The 19,425-nt window shown below is 38.4% G+C and overlaps 2 protein-coding genes across 2 annotated transcripts in view; both read left to right on the top strand.

Annotated features, from left to right (window-relative positions):
• The first annotated feature begins 5,039 nt into the window (after positions 1-5,039).
• Positions 5,040-13,531, top strand: LOC109029640 (phosphatidylserine synthase). The gene is made up of 7 exons (XM_072302986.1): positions 5,040-5,578; positions 6,711-6,969; positions 7,733-7,891; positions 8,261-8,667; positions 10,007-10,229; positions 10,930-11,011; positions 12,673-13,531. Exons 1-7 carry the CDS (start codon positions 5,427-5,429, stop codon positions 12,750-12,752), a joined length of 1,362 nt encoding a protein of 453 aa, XP_072159087.1. The 5' UTR covers positions 5,040-5,426; the 3' UTR covers positions 12,753-13,531.
• A 4,529-nt stretch (positions 13,532-18,060) lies between these two features.
• The window catches only part of ko (Stork-head domain-containing protein knockout), a 217,629-nt gene continuing 216,264 nt past the window's right edge, over positions 18,061-19,425 (top strand). Inside the window, exon 1 of the mRNA XM_019040261.2 lies at positions 18,061-18,476. The gene's annotated coding sequence lies outside the window, so the exon portion shown is untranslated. The remainder of the gene's footprint in view (positions 18,477-19,425) is intronic.

Here is a 19,425-nt window from a genome sequence, read left to right as displayed (position 1 = left end):
AATATTCATAACTATACTTTAAAATAGTACTTCATCGAGAGGCATTTGGCAGCATTTGAATGTTCATACAGCGAGTCTGGCATTATGTGTCTGTCAATTAATTGACAATTCCTCAAATGTATGTAATAGATACTTATTCAGGATACTTAGAAACGTTCAGAATACAACCAATCGGAGGATGCAACTTAATTAACTTCTGCGTGGGGTTGGGCTGCATCGCCAAATTTAAAGGCGCACTATCAGCGATTTCGTTTCCAAGCGACGCGGCGCACAATGGTCCCATAGCTCGATTTAAGCGGCATTAAATCAGATCAGTATGCGAAACATTGCATTATGCGTAACCAGGGTTTTTTTTGGAATGCTGCGTTCAAGAATGCTAATGTAATATTTTCCAAAAAATCCACTTTTAAAGTCACAGCATTGCATAATTTACCTTTTTCAGTCACAAAATTTGGGCTGAATTGATTCTATTTAACTTGAGGTTGAATGTATCTATTCTGATAGATTATGTTTTTAAAACATAGTAAAAAGTCGAAAAATTACTTCTATGGGACTTGAAAGTGGCCTCCCGAGACGATTATTTAACGTTTCATGGCTATGGAGCGCTTCTTTCAAGTCTCATCGATCGGCACAGACAACAGGGTGCGAGTTTCAGCAATGTGATCAGGGCCGGATTAAGGGGGTGGCCACATGGGCTGCGGCCCATGGCGGCAAAATTAGGGGGCGGTAAATTTTGAAATTTTTTTAAATGCAGGTACAAAAAAATCGGATTCAGAAAAAAATTACAAACAAGAAAAGGTGACAAAATCTCTATTTCCTGAGAGTTCATTATATTAATTTCTAATTTTGTCGTATTTCGGTGATACAAAAGACTGCGCACCTTTAATTAGTTGAGTTAAGAGAGAAACCAAACACGTAATTTGGCCTGGAGCGGCGCGGCGCAAAGAGAAATGATGACGAGGACTTGAGATGAAAAGGAGAAGCCCTCGACGCGGCGGTCGGCATGTAACTCATATTAGCGCCTACGAGACTGCATGAATACTTCACGCATTGCGTCAAACACAGTACGGTCAACAGCGGTCGGCGGGCGCGGCGTGAAACGCACAGTGCCTACAAGACTACATGAATACTTCACGCATTGCGCCAAATACAGTGTGGTCAGCGCGGCACGGCGGCGGAAGTTAAAATTATTAAACCACATTTACGTTTGTTCTTTCTTAATTTTTTAGTTCATTTCTTACAAATGAAAGGCTTTGTCCCCACAGAGATAGGTTTACGGAACTGAACTTTCGCGCGAAGTTCCGTGACCTTTTGCTAGTATTGTTGACAGGGCTTACGCAAAAAATGTGTCCAACACGAGTGAACGCGTCTTATGAGTAGAATCAAATAAGTTTTGCTCTACCATGTCTCCCGACTTTTTAGCCCTTCAAAATGGAAAAATCTGACCTTCTTTTTTTTAAAATTTGTTCAAAATTTTACGCTTAATCAGGTCCCAACATCGCTTTAGGCAGTTTTTGCCATTTAATATCAGAATTTTGGCCCTAAACAGCTGAAATGTCCTGTACCGTAGCCTGTCTGCGACTCAAGTGCGCAACTTTAACGCTTCACAACCATCATCTTGCATCTAAATACTTCCACTTCTGCTGTAAATTCACACTCAACTTGTACCTAACTTATTATTTTCAGTTATATTCATCCAAATAAGTGAAAATATTGACCGTCTTTGCCAGGGCCGGACTGGCTAAGGCAGCTAGGCAGCGATCGCTGCCTAAGAATTGTCGGCTCAGGGGCCCCGTCGGGGCCCCTGAGCCGACAATTCCTGAATTTTTTCTTCAATGAATGAAATGAATCCATGAAAAAGTGAAAAATCCTTGAATTTATTCTTCAATAAATGAAATGAATCCCTGGAAAACCCTCGTTTTTTCCAGTCCTTGAGGGTTTAACTCATAACACCTTCTCTGAGGCCCCTACGGCCGGAAAAAGGTAACCTCAGGGGCCCCTGAAAAGATGCCAGCAAAGGCCCCTCAGCGATCGAAAAATATGAGCTTTAAGGGCCCTGGAGCGGCCCTCGAAGCTATATTTTCCCGGCCTCTAAGGGTTTTTTTACTTTAAACAGCATGACTCTTTCTCTGAGACCCCTATAGCCCGAAGAAGGTCACTTCTGGGGCCCTTGAAAAGATGTCAGCAGGGGCCCCTGACCCTGGGCTCGAAAAAAAAGTTTCACTTTCAGGGGCCCTTCCGGGTCTCGAAAGCTCTTTTTTCCGGTCTTTGAAGGTTACTCACTTTAAAATGACTTCTTTTTTGAGACGCCCCTACTGGCCCTGCAGCCGGGAGAAGGTAACTTCAGGGGCGGGGCCTCTGAAAAGATACCAGCAGAGGCCCCTGCGTAAAAGTTTGAGGAGGTTATGTGCTTCTTTATCAACAAGAGGAATCGCCGAATTTTTCAAAAAATATCTGAAAAATAGGTGACATTTTCGGAGGCGCTATTTATCAAATTTCAATGCGGAAAGAGCCTAATACTTCTATTTTCAGGGGTTAAATTTTCAAAATTTTCCGGGGGAGGACCCCCGGACCCCCCTCAATCCCTGGGGGGCGACCCCCCAGACCCCCCATAAGGGCCCAGTTTTTACGTCAGGGGCCCCAAAATCCTAGTGGCTGCCTAACTTTATTTACGCCAGTCCGACTCTGGTCTTTGCGTCAAGCAGCCTTGTCTGCGAAATTCGCGTCCTGTACCGTAGCCCCCTGTTTTCAGCATCATTTCGTCCGCTAAAGTGGAGCACTGAAGAACTTTGTTTACTTTTTTTTGTGTTTTCGTAACTGTCGTGCACGTTGTAGCCGAGAGGAGGAAAAAACCGGAATGAAAAGGTAAATTTTGACCGTTTTTTATGAGTTTCTAGGTTTAACGACCATCTAGGATGTCCTTACCGTATACCTACCTTTTTAATGCATAAATCACTTCAAACTCTCGAATTTTGGTATATTTTGATACGCTCTGATATCTTAACCTCAAATCCAGAATTTCAACCACATGCGTGAATATGCCCGAGCGCCGTTGCCAATAATCACACGATTTGTCCGCACCGTAGCCGTCCGTACCGTAGCCCGTAGCCGTCCGGTATCGTAGCCCGTAGCTCACGCGCGATGCGGCCGGGTCTACGGTAAGTACGGACAAAATGCGAAAGTCATCCAAAAATCGGTGCGCTGTTTGATAGATCATCCCACTTTACTTTATTTTATCTATCACCAAAATTTGGAATTAAAAAAAAAAAGAGAGAGACGTATTTTTTTTAGTACGACGCGACTTAGAAGAAGGAGGCTTTTTTTTTCGATGATTGCATAAGGATCGCCATCTTTTTATTTTTTTCATTTTTTCTTTTAGAACTTTGAGTCCTCTTTTTCGTCTGAAGTTCATAGCAATTTATTCGTTTAATATTTACTCGTTAATATCTAAATTATTTTTTTCTTATCGTCCTTTAAATATTTATTTAAGGTGATTTGTGACCACATTTTCGATAAAATTACCTTATTGTTTTCTTTCTTTTTTTGTAAAAGTGCACCTAAAACGTTCTAACGTTGTCAAGCTTGTTTTAAGAACTCAGCTTCTAAGATTTGTCCCTAATTATTTAATGCGTTTACTTTAAAACAAAAACAGTTCATTATTTTTGAAAAACTGATTTACTTACTCTTTGTACCTTTATTGCCTGTAATAATTTATGAAAGTGGCACTTATAAGCTATGCTATAACTTAGCAGTTTATTCCCCAATGAATTTCAGTTCTTTATAATTCGGCCCTTGCATACAGTAATATTTACGAATGCCTCTTCGTCCTTACCGTAGCCCGTTTGTCCGTACCGTAGACCAGTAAAAAATTGTACAATTTGTAGCTTTAAGAAGAGCATACCTGTAGAAATTCTTTAAAAAAGTTGTCTACCACATCTTCTAAGTTAGTTCTAAAGAAATTAATTAAAATTAAGCGTTTAAATACATTTCCTGGCTTTCTTAGGAGAAAAATGATGGCGCAAAATTCTAGAAATCGGACTTTAGAGCAATTTGGGGGCTAAATTTTGAAAGTAAAAACTTTGAAGGGTATTTTGTTTTATTCTTCTACAAGAATATAGCTCAATGAGTGCAAAAAAACTTAAAACGGTAGTATTATTGCACGTATTGATGGAAAAACAAGCCTGTTTAGTTGGTCTACGGTACGGACAAAAAATTTAACTTCCAGTGATAAAGGAGGCCAAAAAAATTTTTTTTTTTGAAAACGAAGATTGACCACTATTAAAATCGACTTTCATAGAGTATGAGGACTTCAGAAAACATGCTGAAGTTTTAAAATAACTAAAGTCACTTTTTTAAAAAACGATGGCTCCAAGAGCAAAACTTATTTGATTCTACTCTTATGCACCCTTCTCCCTCCGGCACGTTCACTTGATGGTTTTTATTGATGTTTCAAAATGAATGAGAAGAGGGCGAAAAAATACAGGCGGCCTATGGGCGGCAAGTAGGTAAATCCGGCCATGAATGTGATACGTAATTTTTAGGGACCATATGCTCAGGGGGGGGGGGGGGGTGTGCCCCATCTGACATCCAAGCAATCCAACCCTCGGGGCTCCCCCACCTGACATCTAAGCAATCCAACCCTCAGGGTTGCCCCCACTGGCATCTAAGAAGCCCAAACCCCAGGGGTCGCCCACCTGACATCTAAGCAACCCAACACTCGGAGCTGCTCCCCCTGGCATCCATGAAGTCTAGCCAGAAAAAAGTTCTAGTGTTTCAGGTGCCTTCCCGATTTTTTTCGATCTCTTGCTTGCCGATAGACGACATCTTCAACAACACGTCTATGCAGCTAGCTAACTCAAAACTGTCAAAAATCGAATTACGCACTTCTGCACTTTCGCCATCGATATAATATGTAGTACAAGTTCACGAAGTTTGAATTTCGCGCTGTGTTTCTGAAACGAAATACGGTATGACGCTTCGCGTTGTGATTGGTTGCTCACGCTCTTTTTATTCAAGGTTGAACGGCTGCGGCAACGTCGCGCCTTATGTGATTACAGATTTGTGTTATCATTCTCCGAGGTTGTTTATTTTATTTTGTCCCGAGCAGCATTTTCAACCATACCAATTTAAGTAATTAGTTCGTGTGTTTCCTCGGAAAATGATCATTCTACCGTCTATTTTGTCGTGTGCTTGATCAAGTGCCATTTGTAAGCCTTGTGTGATTTCATTATGGTCATTCCTCCAATTATTTCACCCAGAGAAGCGGGTTTTACAGCATCTCATCCTTCAATGAGTCAAATTCTCTTTATTCTTTGCCGTAGTAAAACTTCTTTATAATCAATATATACCATCGAGAGAGCAGTTTTTCTGTGTGCCTCTGCCCTGCCCTAAAGCTTCTGGAATCGTGAGCGTCACCACTCCAAACCATGGATCAAGATAAGGAGCAAGTTGCCGATGCTTTCAGCACCATAAATGAGAGGCCAGTCGATGATATTTCTCTGGATATTTTCTACACCCCTCATACAATCACTCTCTTGGTTGCTTCAATTACTGCTGTAATATATTTATCATTTGTGAGGTAAGTTCAGAAGTTTCAATTGGAGGTAGCGATCATAGCTTTGAGCTGTGTAACTGAAATATTACTCTTACACGTAACAGCCAGTTATGAATGGATAAGATTAATTGATAAGATCCTTACTTTTACTCCTTTTTTCATATACATTAACAAAGTCTTATTTTTAAAATGATAAAGGAAGTTTAAAACACCGATTGGGTAATATTTCAGCTTGCAATGAAGTTACCTTGAATGCATCCAATGGTCAAAGTCAACTGCTGTTCGAAATATAGAATACTTAAGGTTAACTGGTGTGAGGCATATCAGGTTTTTAGTTCAAACAACTGAATTAACCAAACCAAGAATGGTATCCTGTGTTCTTTCTGCTTGTACTGTTGGAGCCCGTTTTGGATGAATGTTCTTCTTTGCTCTGTTTTTATGCAGAATAGGGAATTCCCTATTCTGCGCATACAATGAAAAAGGACAAGTTATCTGAAACAAGCTCTATGTACCTATCCACAGGTATCAGATGTTCAACCGATGGCTTTTTGCACTCTCTTCTCTTGGCCAATGGTCTGTCCATTATGAATAAAAAAAAATATACCATTAGCTATATGGATGGGCATAGTGTGAAACTGCGTGTATCCTACGTCCTGTTTCAAACTCTCCGCTCCTATGTTATTATTTCCTTGAGAAACATGCCAACATCATAGCTTGAAATTTATACTGAATATATTCCTCTAACAGAAAAAATAAATCAAGGAAGTCCTCAAGAAATTATGTTAACTAGTTTTCTAAAGAAAAAATAAATAACAACAGGAAGTCTGCAGCTTCGCAAACGGAGATACATGGCCTTGCACTTTGACCATATGTATTATTTTATTTTCTGAAAAAATCATTTGGTATTTTTACCTTTCAACATTTTGATTGATTCGACTCATTCACATTCCCTTCCTCTGGAATAGTAATAAAACAGTTGTAGAAAAAAAAGGATGACTTACTTATAATTTAAACAAGTGAGACACTGAGATCTCTGATGAGCCTCCAATTTAAAGAATTGCCTGAAACAAGATGCCCTCTAATTGAATTAAATACTTACTTTTTCATTGAAAACTCAAAATCCGTTGAAATAATTTTTCTCGTTTATTTTTCACAGAGATGAACAAAATGTTGACGATAACATTTGGGCTGGCTGTTGGTGCGTCCTGTTCTTTTTCCTCATCATATCGGTCTTAGCATTTCCTAACGGACCATTTACAAGACCTCACCCAGCTGTATGGAGGATGGTGTTTGGAATTAGTGTTCTCTATTTGCTGTGTCTTCTATTCTTACTGTTCCAAAATTTCAAGACTGTGCGAGGCATCCATCAATGGTTGGACCCAAATTTAAAAAATTTCCACATAGATATGGATCGAGTAAGTATTGTATTCCTACCATAAGTAATTTTTGATTTTGCTCTAGAAGTTAGCCTTTCAACAGTATAAGTGGTAGCCATTAACCTTGTCAGCGGGCTATATTAAAACTGATAGACAAAGAAGGCAAACTGAAAATAAAGCAATTCTATTGGTAGAAGCGGGTGGTTGCAATGGACAAAGGAGGTAAGTAATAGACTTACTAACGGCAGCCTACGAGAGACCCTGTACATAGCAAGTCCATTATTTTCCCCCTTAGTCTAGAACTACCACTTGTTGTAACCAATTCAAACAAATTCAGAAGTTTTTGTCATTTTTATTTTTAAAGAGGGTGTTAAAAAAAAGGGGGGGGGAGGTAATTACTTGAAAGCTTGAGCTCCACACAGAAAAGATTAAAAGTATCGTGTGTGGAAATAATTAGAAAGAGTGTGGGGAGCACAAAGCCAAGATCCACTGTGAAAAATTCTGACTGAAATTCGGGAGCAAACAACTTTTCCTACTATGAAATCTTTCCATTGATACTTTTGTATCGCTGTTAATTTAGTAAAATCTTGAAAAAGTATGTGAAAAAGCCCAATTAAAAACTTTGCCAGAAATTCTGAAAACACTTTTCCTAGGGCAGAACTGGAAAAATTTGTATGAAGTACTCTATTCGAACCTTTCAAAGAATCCATTTAAGTAGGTAACCTTACATTTCCAAACATTTTCTAGAATAAACCCCTCATTACTGATTTTTCATTTTGTTTGTTATCTTTTATTTTTTCAGCAATATGGTGTCAACTGCTCAGATATCACTTTCGAAAAAATCTGGGCCCATCTTGATGTCTTTGCTGCTGGTCACTTTTGCGGTTGGGCCTTCAAAGCTGTCCTAATTCGACATTACGGGATTCTATGGGCCATGAGCATCATGTGGGAAATAACAGAGGTATAATTAAGCTACCAATATGTGAACCATTTGTGTTACTAAAATTTAAGAAAGGAAACATTAAAGATTAATGATGTTCAATCTGGGTCAAAAGTGAAATTTGTTACTCACAATCAGTAGGGAAAATTTCTTTTAAAAAATACACCTAATACAAGGTCTGTCTAGAAAGTATCAAGCTTTTTTACTTTTAAAGGAAACTAGCTAACCTGGGGCTTTGAAACTTTAATCTCCCTCGAAGTACTCTCTACCAGACACAATGCACTTATTCCAGCGGTATTTTAACTTCTGAAAGCACTCCGCAGTACTTTTTTGCAGTACTCATGATCTGATCTTCAATTTATCTATTCACTCTTTTACTTCTGCTTTCAGATTCAGTTTACTCATCTGCTACCAAACTTTAAAGAATGTTGGTGGGATGCTCTAATCCTAGATGTCTTGGTGTGCAATGGCTTGGGAATTTGGGTTGGAATGAAGATCTGCAAGTGTTTAGAGATGCGAGAATACAAATGGGTGAGCATCAAAGACATTCACTCGACAAGAGGAAAATTGAAAAGAGTCATGCTTCAGTTCACGCCTGAAAGTTGGACCCATGTTCGATGGCTCGACCCAACCTGCTCATACATGAGATTTTTTGCTCTTAGTCAGATGGTTATTTTCTGGCAGCTCTCCGAATTGAACACGTTCTTTTTGAAACATATCTTCGAAATGCCTCCAAATCATCCTCTTGTCATCGCCAGGCTTGGTTTTCTTGGAATAATGGTGGCTCCATCTGCCAGGTTAGTCAATTTTTTGTCAATTTGATTACTTCGTCTTTTTTTATTTTGCATATGATTTCTCCATTGGCTATGAGTTGTTGTTTTAAATTTTGAAGCCAGGCAGATTTTTTTTTACTGTAACCATTTTTTCCATCAACTTAGTGAATCTGTCGAATAACTACCTACTCCGAAGGTTATTGCACCGTAGCAAAAAGCATGAGCGAGTTACTGAGAACCCTAGCAATGGTGCCCAAAATTCGGTCTGATGAAAACATAAAAAGTGCGCACTTTTCATTTCGCTGTTATCGTTTCAACAGGCACCCAGCTTTGTGTTGTTTTTTGTTGTTGATTTTGCAACGCTTCTACTTAAGACTTTGTGCTTTGCTATGTAGTGTTACCTTGGTTCTGTATAGTTTTAGTGCCCTATACCCTTACCCTTAATATTTTCGGCCAGCCTTCTCTTCCCTCTCGTTTCTATAACCTTTAGCATGGACGACTAAAGCATTTTGGACGAGAAACTGCAGCCTGTTGGGACCCGGAGCACAAAAATGCATGTACGCTACTTTGTGGCCTCTCATTAAAGGGTAAGACCGTGCTTTGAGCTTTAGCTTTTAATTTTTCCCTCTGTTTCTTAGTGCATTTTACAACTTTTCTTTCTCTGCCTCCCCTTCATTTTTTTTTGCATTTGCACTGGTTCTTTATTTTTCTTTGTCTTTTCACTCTCACTTTGATCCAATGTCTACTTGGACATTTCAAAAACATTAAGGATATTTCAGAGTATCAAATTTTACCGCAACATCTAATTCTGGGAAAGTTGATTCTTGAGAAAATTTTCATTTTTCGGACAATTCTGAGATTACAGAGAATATTCATTTCAATTTCCAAATTTACTGCAAAGAATTATTTGGCGAACAGCTCTGAACGTTAGTGATGAACGCAGAATTGAACGTTATATTTGTTGACTATTAGCAATGATTTACCTGACACAAGATTGTTTACTTCTGGCCCTGTAAGAAGTCAGCACCCTGGATCCTTAAGTGCCCAATTTTTGTTCAACTCGGCTGATCAAGGTCTCAATCAATTTTTTTTAGAGTTTTTTTTTTTTTACAAATGAGACCAAGATTTGCTTAATAAGTTTGTTAGTTTATGAATTAGAGCGCCAGACAGGGTCATTTTGGGACACCCTTTGTAGAATTTTACTGCGGTCATACATCAATGAATGACTGAAAGAAGATTCGACAGAGGATTGTTGACCTAATTGACAATTACTAATAGAAAAAAATAATCATCATCATATCCTTTTTTATCACTCTACTTATTATTCCCGCCATTTACTTTAGTTGTATATCTTTGTTTTCAGACAATATTACAGCTTTATTACGGATACTAGCTGTAAGCGGCTAGGAACTCAGTGCTGGGTTTATGGTGCCATAATGCTCTGTGAAACACTGTTGTGTGTTAAAAATGGAAAAGAACTTTTCGGCCACACAAAAACTGTCAATATTATTGTATGGTTCATTTTCATGTTTTTTGCGACGATGCTGTGCATCTCTGGGTGTGTGCTGTGGCATAAATATTTTGAGGTAAAGATTAGAATCATTTTTACTCAGAAATTTATTTTCTCTAGGTTAGTTATGACCATGCAACAGAGACTATTTTAGTGAGAAATTTTCATTTTTTTCTCAATCTTGGTTCTATTATCAGAAACTAAGTCTTAAAAAATGTGTCAGTACGTATGATGCTCTATAGTATAATTTCACCAGTTGGTCTTGGTACAGTTAGTAACCATCTTTTTTTCCACATAACTCTAACTTCGACTATTGTCACTCATAGTGATCCTTGATTTCTCTGTGCTTTGTTCCCATGATGATAGAGAAATAAATTAAGCGCTTTTTTTTTTTTAACAAAATGTTGATAGTTTTTACCTCATTATGTAATCTTGTAAAATTAGGAAGTTATTAAACATACGGTCTTTTTTCAGATTTAAAAATTAATATTTCTAGTGCGAACATCTGTACAAGAATGTATTGTAATGAGCTCGCAATTTTTACTTTGTGCTTTTAACTAAGCAAAAAATTTTCATTGGTATACTTTTGTGAGAGAATAATTGAGTGCATCTTAATTTCTGAAAATGACTATATGTGCTTGATAGGGAGTGGAAATTCTTGTTTCCATGCATTCAGTCAAAGTTGTGAACTTCTGACATTTTTTAACAATTATTTGACCTCACATCACATAAAAATAATGAACTACAACTAACTAATTTATCCCTTTTTATTTCAGGGTTCCAAAGAAGTTTGGGACGGATCTCCAGTTCGGTTGATAAAACCTACGACACCAGATTCAAACTCGACCAACGAAGAAGGTGAGTAAAATGATGTTTGAAGTTGGTAATTTTCTACTTTTAAAACTTTGCTGTAAATGTGATGCAAGAGAAGAGTTGACATAAGGGGGATTTGTACCTTTTTAATTTTTGTGGAGAAACTTTAGTAAAATAATGCAAAAATGTGTCTCGGAGATGAAAGTTTTATTTTTTTTATTTTATTCATTTCCTCAAAAGATCATTCAAAATTTATAAGAAAGATTTTGACTAGGAAACAACAATGCAACTGATACAGCTAATAGGTTGAGCATAAAACGACATCATCGTCGAAAAGAAAACAATTAAAATTAGTACATGTAAAAAGCAAGAAGTTGTGTTTCTTTTTTCCTCCTTTATCGAGTTGTATCAGCATAGTACTCAGACTTTTCCTTTTTTGCCCGATGTGAATTTCGGTTGTCAACTTAAAACTTAAAATGTAGTGTCTTAAGTTTTAAGTTGACAACCAAAATTCACATTGGGCGAAAAATGAAAAGTGTCCGTACTATGCAAAAGCAAGAAGATTGTAAGATATGATTGCAAGAGATGTAAGTAGATGAAACATTAGTCAGCAGGCTGATTATTGATATTGATAGACAAAGCGACAAATGAAAAAGACGAAGGGAAAATGGAGCAATCCTATTGGTTGAAACAGGTGGTTTTATAGACAAAAAGGGACTAATTGTAGGGTCTCTCGTGGTTTGCAGTCAGTCGGTCCATTACTGTCCTATAGATATCCTTTGCCTATTGCAACTCTAAGTTTCTACCCACAGCGTTGCTCTATTTTCCTAATGTCTATTTTGTCCCTCACTTTGTCTATCATTATCAATAATCAGGTTTTAGGTGCCTAAGAAGGTAGAGTTACTTCCAAATTGTTAATGGCTGAAACAATAATAGGAATCTAGATCCAGATGGTGAAACTCCAGATGCAGTTACGACAAATGAAGAATATACGAGACTGTGTCATTTTTTTTATGAATGTTACAATTAATCTCACAAAAATTAATTCATCAATAATGGACCACTAGACAAGGTACGAATTTCAGCATTCTGATACATGTTTCGCAAATAAAATTTCACGTAGAACACGATGCGCACAACAAAAATTACCGAAATTAACTCCTTACGAAGATATTTAATGTTTCTTGATGCGTGAATTCAAACCACTCGCTCATGAAAACTCAATGTTCTACGTGATTCACATCGCGCGCTAAACGTTAATCATGACAGTCTCTGTGTTATAAAAATCTGGCAACCTCAATATTGACGCTTCGGCTCAGCTATAGCAAATTGCTAATAGTTTGAACAACACATGGTGGGAAATGAACATTGCTCGATTGAGAAGCTTGCTGAAACCATTGTAGTGCGCGATTTGACTCACGTAGAGCTTTGAGTTTCTTGTGAGCGGGCAGTTCAAATTCCTCGTAACCAGTGTGAAATAAAAACGTTAATATCTTCCTTAGGAGTTGGTTTCAGTAATTTTCGTTGTGTGAATCGTGTTCTACGTGAAATTCTGGTTAAGAATCATGTATCAGATTGCTTAAATTCGTACCTTGTCTAGTGGTCCATTATAAATGAATCTAATTTTTTTTTATGTGTAAGTAGAGTTTCTTGCTTCCATGTTTACCAGGTTAGTTAAATTGCTATTTTTACTCCTCTGTTTATAGATGCTGCTTTGTATTCCAATGATGTGAATAGTTGCAGTTATTTGAAACGTCGAAACTTAACAGTCACCTGTCAAGACTGAGCAGCATTTCTTTCACCTACGGATAGAATTTGGAATTCTGAACTCTCCGTCTCTTCTCTCTATTTAAAGACTTCATGACTTATAAAGTTTCTGTGATTTATTTTGTTATTTTGTTTTAATTAATTGCTCCTCTTCTCTCGTTTGTTTTGTGTGGTTTTATTTTGTTGTTTTTCAATTGTATATATTAATATTTCGATAGCCAAGGTGCGCGGTCACGTGTCTCCATTGCAGTGTTTCAAAGTTGCAGCTCTTATTTTATTTTTTTTTTGAGAGCAACAAGCCCTCTTCTTTGCTTGAGATTTCTGCAGAATATTTTGCTAATCAAGAGGATAAATCATGGAAGTTTTCAAGGAATCATGTTGACTCGTTTTTCAAAGAAAAAATGAAGTATGACAGGAAGTCTGCAATGTCGCAGACGGAGATACGTGCTTTCGCAATTTGGTTATCGATTCTCTCTAAGAAGGTGAGAAAAGTACCTTGATCATTGCAGTATTTGCTAGTTAGAAAATTATTTTAAGTAATCTTAGTAGCATTTATTTAATTTTGCTCAAGAGAGCTAGTTTTAGTCAGTCATTTAGATTTCTTTAAGTTGTATCAATTTCGATTTGTACAACTTTGTTTCAGCTTACCATTGTGTTTGTGCGTTTCTTATGTTGGCTTCTGAAGTTGATGTTTGCGTATGATAAGCTTGCCATTTTGCCAGTAATTTAATCTTTTTGATTTGATGTCATTGCATTTTACTCATCAAAGACGAATCAAATTAAATTTTTTAAGTTTTATCTCTGTACAGTTATTTTGTTCATTCCCTTTCATTTTTAACTGGGGGTTAGAATGAATATTTTTATTTGTGCAATACTATGAAGACGCTTCCCTGTGATTTTTGGTAGTGCAGCGGTTGTAGTGCTTGACCCTTGACCTATGTCAGAGAGGTCGTAGGTTGGATTCTTAGCCTCCGACACTAATTGCTCGTTACTGTTGATGGGGTTTGGAATCAAAGCGCAGGGTTAGTCATTAGGAATATTTGAAATGCAATCACAAATTCAGATTACAGTTTTCCTGTATATCCACACACTCACCTTCTCTAGCATTTTGTAATGCTAAAATGAGCCTACCTCACTCCTAAAATTTCATTACACTTCAACGGCGTAAGTCTGCAATCACATATCTCGTTTGCGGTGTCTGAAAATCTCCACCTCTATGTTATTTTTCTGAAGGAGAACAAATTGACATTTTTCCTTGAAGTTTTTGTAGAATTTTTTTTTGCACTGAGAAGAAAAATCACGGAAGTCTTAAAGAATTGCGGTTAAGTACCTAGTTTTCCGTTTAAAAAATCAATAAGTATGACAGGAAGTCTGCAACGTCGCAAACCAAGTTATGTGATTGCTGATTTACACTGTCGACTTGCACAGTAGCCTTCTCTTCTTTCCTCAAATTGATATAAAATACATAGAGGCACCATTAGAAGAGTAGAGCTAGGTTACCTGCAAGTATAGAAGACTTTTAGAGTAGATATTAGGTACGAGATCTGAGCTGTGCTACCTTGTTGAATGTCGATGAAAAGCAGTGTCCACTAAGAAAAGGTATGTTTTCCTAGAAAGGTGACTTATGTTCAAGACGTCTTAGAGTAGATATTAGGTATGAGATCTGAGCTGTGCTACCTTGTTGAATGTTGATGAGAAGCAGTGTCTACAAAGAAAAGGTATGTTTTTCCTAGAAAGATGACTTATATTCAAGACCTCTTACTGTCAGGTCACATATTCATTCCTGCTTTTCACGTGGTAATATTTCAATTTTTCAAAATTGACCGTGTTTAGCAGAAAGGAGCCAAGCCACATCAGGTATTGCCAAATTTAATCGGACAATTTAATTTTTTACAAGAGAACGTTTGTGGGATTCCTTTGAAAACTTTAAGAAATTACTTTGTAGTGTGCAGACAACTCACTGAAACTTGCACAAAAATCCGCACAACCGTTTTTATGTAAAAACGGAAATTGCCCAATAAAAGTCGGCAATACCTGATTCAGCTTGGTTCTTTTCTGCTTAACGCGGTCCAAATAATGTTTTGCAAAATTTTATCCCCTCAACCAAGTCAAATTAGAATTCAAAATGGTAAGGTGTGCTTATGGTGATAATTTATATTTAACTAATACATTTACTGTACCGTTATTCAACACTGCTATAGACGTGAAGATCAGGAGAAGCATTAATTCTAGATTTCTTTGTCGAATTACATTAAAATATTTACCTTACACCTATCTCTATTTAATACCTTCTGGCCCAAACCCCGTGTGACGAAATCTTCAGGATCGATGTTTTGGCCTATTGAAAAAATAGGATAGCCGATTACGAGTTAACTTTCGGAGCCATTTCCGCATTTTACATAGCTGACTACGACTTGGAACGCCTTCGTTATTCGCGATCCTTAGCGTTCTGTTACGCATTTGGACTAAACGCACTCTAACATCGGCGATAGGTTCAGTCAAAGCACATGGAGCGATAAAAATATGCGTTTTTCGGATAGGTAACTATTCGCACTCCGCGGCAGATTTGTTGCCTATACGACGAAATTGAAGGCGAATCTAAAGTAGACGCTTTCTGCCGTCAGGTTTATGTAAAGTGCTCTGGCTGTATCATGAAAGTCGGTGGAGAAAGATAACGACGTGTTCCTCAAGTAGAGAACTATTCGCATTTTCCGGTACGTGTGTTGGCCATGCAGAGAAATTGAAGGCCGACTTCTAACAGGGCCGGATTAAGGGGGTGGCCACATGGGCCGCGGCCCATGGCGGCTTTAGGGGGTGGCAAATTTTGCAATTTTTTTAAATGTAGGTATAAAAAAATCGGATTCAGAAATACAATTATCAATGAGAAAAGTGCACAAAATCTCTCTTTCCTGAGAGTATAGTAATTTCTAATTTTGTCGTTTTTCGGTGATGCAAGAAGTAGCATCTTTAATTAGTAGAGTGAAGAGAGGAACTAAATACGCAATTAGGCCTGGAGCTCAACGCAGAGGGGAATGATGACGAGGACTTGAGATGAAAAAGACAAGCCCCTGCGCGGCGATCGGCATGTAACACATATTAGCGCCTACAAGACTGCATGAATACTTCACCCATTGCGCCAAACACAGTGCGGTCAGGAGCGGTTGGCGTGAAACGTACAGCGCCTACAAGACCGCAGGAATACTTCACGCATTGCGCCAATCACAGTGCGATCAGCAGCGCGGCGCGGCAGTGGAGGTTAAAATTATTGAACCACATTTATGTTTATTCTTTCATAATATTTTGGTTCATTTCTTATAAATGGAGGACCTTGTCCACATAAAGATAGGTTTACGGAACTTAACTTTCGCGCAAAGCTCCGTGAAATTTTGCTATTAGTGTTGACAGGGCTTTCGCAAAAAATGTATCCAACACGAGTATGTAAACGCGTCTTATACACCCCTCCCCCTCTGGCACGTTCACTTGATGGTTTTTATTGATGTTTCAAAACGAATGAGAAGGGGGCGGCAAAATAAAGGCGGCCCATGGGCGGCAAGTAAGTAAATCCGGTCCTGACTTCTAATGTAGGTAACTAATCGTGCTTCGTGGTAGGTTTGTTGCCTACGCGGCGGAATTGAAGGCGAATCTAAGGGGGACGATTCATTGATGGTGAAACTACCAAACCACGTATCTCGGTTTGCGACATTGGAAACTTATTCTGCCGTGCTAAGGAAGAACGCCGTATGAACATTCTAGAGTTTCCAAATTTTCATCGATAAAACATATTTTTGACACCATTTATGCACTTTTCTCCTTGAAATTTTCAAATATTTTAGATCCCATTGCGTACAAAATCGTCTGAAAATGTTGAAAAAAGTATTCACGATTTCCCCAGTAAATTTGTTTTTTATCGAAGGAAATTTGGCAACTTTTGAGGGCTCATACGGCGTTTTTCCCAAGCACAGCAGTATTGTCATGCTTGATTTTAAATGGAGAACTATACTGCAAGTCAATTCTTAAAAACTCACGTGATTTTTCTTCTCTGTGCGAAGAAAGTTCTGAGAAATCTACAAGGATTATTGTCGATTTCTTCTCGTTTTTGAACAAATAAAACAGGAACGGAGATTTATAAACACCGCGTTTGCGCGGGCAAGATAACTGTGCGTTTCTCAAATAGACAACTATTCGCACTTTCCTGTGTGTGGATTGTCCATGCGGCGAAATTGGACGTGAACTTCTGATAGACGATACTGGAACGTTGATAGGTTCCATCGATATTAGGTAGGTATTCGCGGTAGGTTTGTTGCCTAGGCGGCTAAATTGAAGGCGAATCTAAAACGAGGGATGTCTGCCGGTTTACTATTCGCACATCCAGTATGTGCGTTGTCCACGAAATTTTGAAGGCGATGGACATGACAATACCTACTCTAACATCGTTGGTAGGTTTGTACTCAGCAAAATTGAAGGCGAAATTGAAGCTGGAGTTCTCTAACTAGCTCCAATTGAGGGGCTTGGAGGACAAGGCGCAAAAGTGCAGATTTTGGTATTTCGATAAATACGTGTTTGAAGTCTCGACATCACGTGGATCCTTATGGCGGAAAAAAGTTCAAGCTGACTTCTTGGCGCTTAAAAATTGTAATTTGGGAGCGAATTTTTCACAGAATATGCATTAAGACTAGTTTTACTTGAAATTATACTATCTTAATTTTTTCAAAAACTGCTATTATGTGCCTTGTCCTCCAAGCTTCTCACTGGGGGGAAAAAAAAACACATTGGATCTAGAGTCCAGACTATTGAAAACATTGACAAGAAAATATACTCTTGATTCAATCGGATTTTTGCTTGAATCAAAAGGAAATCCGCTTAAATTAAGAGGCTTGGTTCTTGATCGAAGCTTAAATCTGATTGAATCAAGAGTCCCTCTTCTTGTCAGTTTTTCAAGCGTCTGGACTCTAGATCCAATGTGTTTTTTTCCCAATGCAATTCTTCACCATCTCGACTTTGTCCGCACAAAATTCTCCAAAATTCTCAAGATCTGATGAATGAAGTATCCCGAACACTCCGGTCACCGTCCAGGTAGTCGATATCGAAAAGGCAACGGTCAAAACCACATCGACGAAGCCTCCAATTTGTACCTGGAGAGGAGCCTTTTAATTGAAGGTTCGACCGGGAGGTTGAGAATCCCGACAAACACGGCTAAAACTCCGCGCTTGAGTAAGCTGATGGTACGCCTGGGGGGCCACGCCACCGGGGGGGGGGGGGGGGCGGCAGGGGAGGGACCGCGGCGCAGCGGGTGTGGGCTGGACTGGGAAAAAATCAAACAGGTTGTTTTTAGTCAAAGCAAGACGCTTGCAGGGAAGTGTCGAGCGTTCTTAGTCGCCGCATAGCGCGGCACCGGTTTTCGCGCTTCGCGTCCTCTTCAGCTTTCGCGGTTTTCCCGGACAATAGCTTCGCGATTTGTGCTTCCAGCTTAGTTCGCACTGGTTTTTTTTTTTAGTTTTTAAACTGCATAAACACGCCCGGACAGGCCCGGCACAGTTTTAAATCAGCATTTTCGTATGGTCGTTTTAATCAATCTCAGATTCTCATCTTTTAATTTAATCCCCGTTTATAAATACACAAACCTGAAGTGACATAAATTTCTGATTGAGCGTGTTGATATTGTGAATAGTTCAGTGATTTTGGACTTACCGGTCCGGATATTTGGATTGAGCCTTTTTCGGATTGTTCTCATTTGGCAATACAGGTATGTCTAGTTTTTTCAGCGCGAAAAAGATACAACTGTTAATGAACTGCTTGGTCTAACCAAGTCAAAAAAATAACACATTACGCCTATTTTTTCTCTCTTTTTTTTATCAACTACAGTATGCAGAATATATACCTAGACTTCTGAGTGTCCAATATTAAGAGGCATAGTTGGCCGGTCTTAATACCCGATGGAAATTTCAGATTGGTAAACCAAAGGTCTCGTTAAGTGATGGGAAACTCTGATCGCTGCAAAATGAATGAGTTATAAAAGTTTTTATTGCATAAACTCCAAATTTGTGTTTATCATTTCAATTGCAACGCCCTAAAAATGTCTCTGCTTACTTTATTTTTACCATGAGAAATTCGCAAAGTCGCAAGTTGAGTTAAGCTCTTTGCAGTGGGAGATAGATCTCTCTGTTGGAGAGCCCTCGGCATTTAACGTGCAGCTGAAACCATGCTGAGTCAGCTCTGTTCGCCATTAAGCTTGAAAGTTGAAAGTTTGCAAATTTGCTGAATCTTAAACCTCATTCAAGCACAAGAAAACCGACAAGGATGTAGATAGACAAGGGTACCTACAAGATTAACGAGAATGTTAGTGTCTTCAATATCCATGACGTTTTAACGACTTGTTTTTTTTTTTTTTTTAAATTTTTTACCATCATTATGAATATAGGACAGTGATGGCCAAAATCGGAAACCACGTACCTCCATTCTGCCGTGCGAAGGAAAAACGACGTATGAACATTCGAGAGTCGTCAAATTTCCTCTAGTAAATGATTTATTTTTAAGAAGAGTTATGAATATTTTCTCTTGAAATTTTCTAAAAATTTAGAGCTTACCGCAAGTAAAAACCTCCGAAAAGTTGGAAGAAAAATGTTCACAGATTGCCTTGAAAATTTGTATTGTATCAAAGAAAATTTGGCAGCCTCTGAAGGCTCACACGGCCG

This window comes from Bemisia tabaci, chromosome 7, assembly GCF_918797505.1.
Source record: "Bemisia tabaci chromosome 7, PGI_BMITA_v3".
In the NCBI taxonomy this organism is placed as follows: Eukaryota; Metazoa; Arthropoda; class Insecta; order Hemiptera; family Aleyrodidae; genus Bemisia; species Bemisia tabaci.
This window is presented reverse-complemented; position numbering and strand designations above follow the sequence as displayed.

Coding starts and splice junctions, on each gene's coding strand:
- LOC109029640 (XM_072302986.1), top strand. CDS start 5,427: ATGGATCAAGATAAGGAGCAAGTTGCCGATGCTTTCAGCACCATAAAT. Junction 5,579..6,710: donor ATATATTTATCATTTGTGAG/GTAAGTTCAGAA, acceptor TATTTTTCACAG/AGATGAACAAAATGTTGACG. Junction 7,892..8,260: donor TCATGTGGGAAATAACAGAG/GTATAATTAAGC, acceptor TTCTGCTTTCAG/ATTCAGTTTACTCATCTGCT.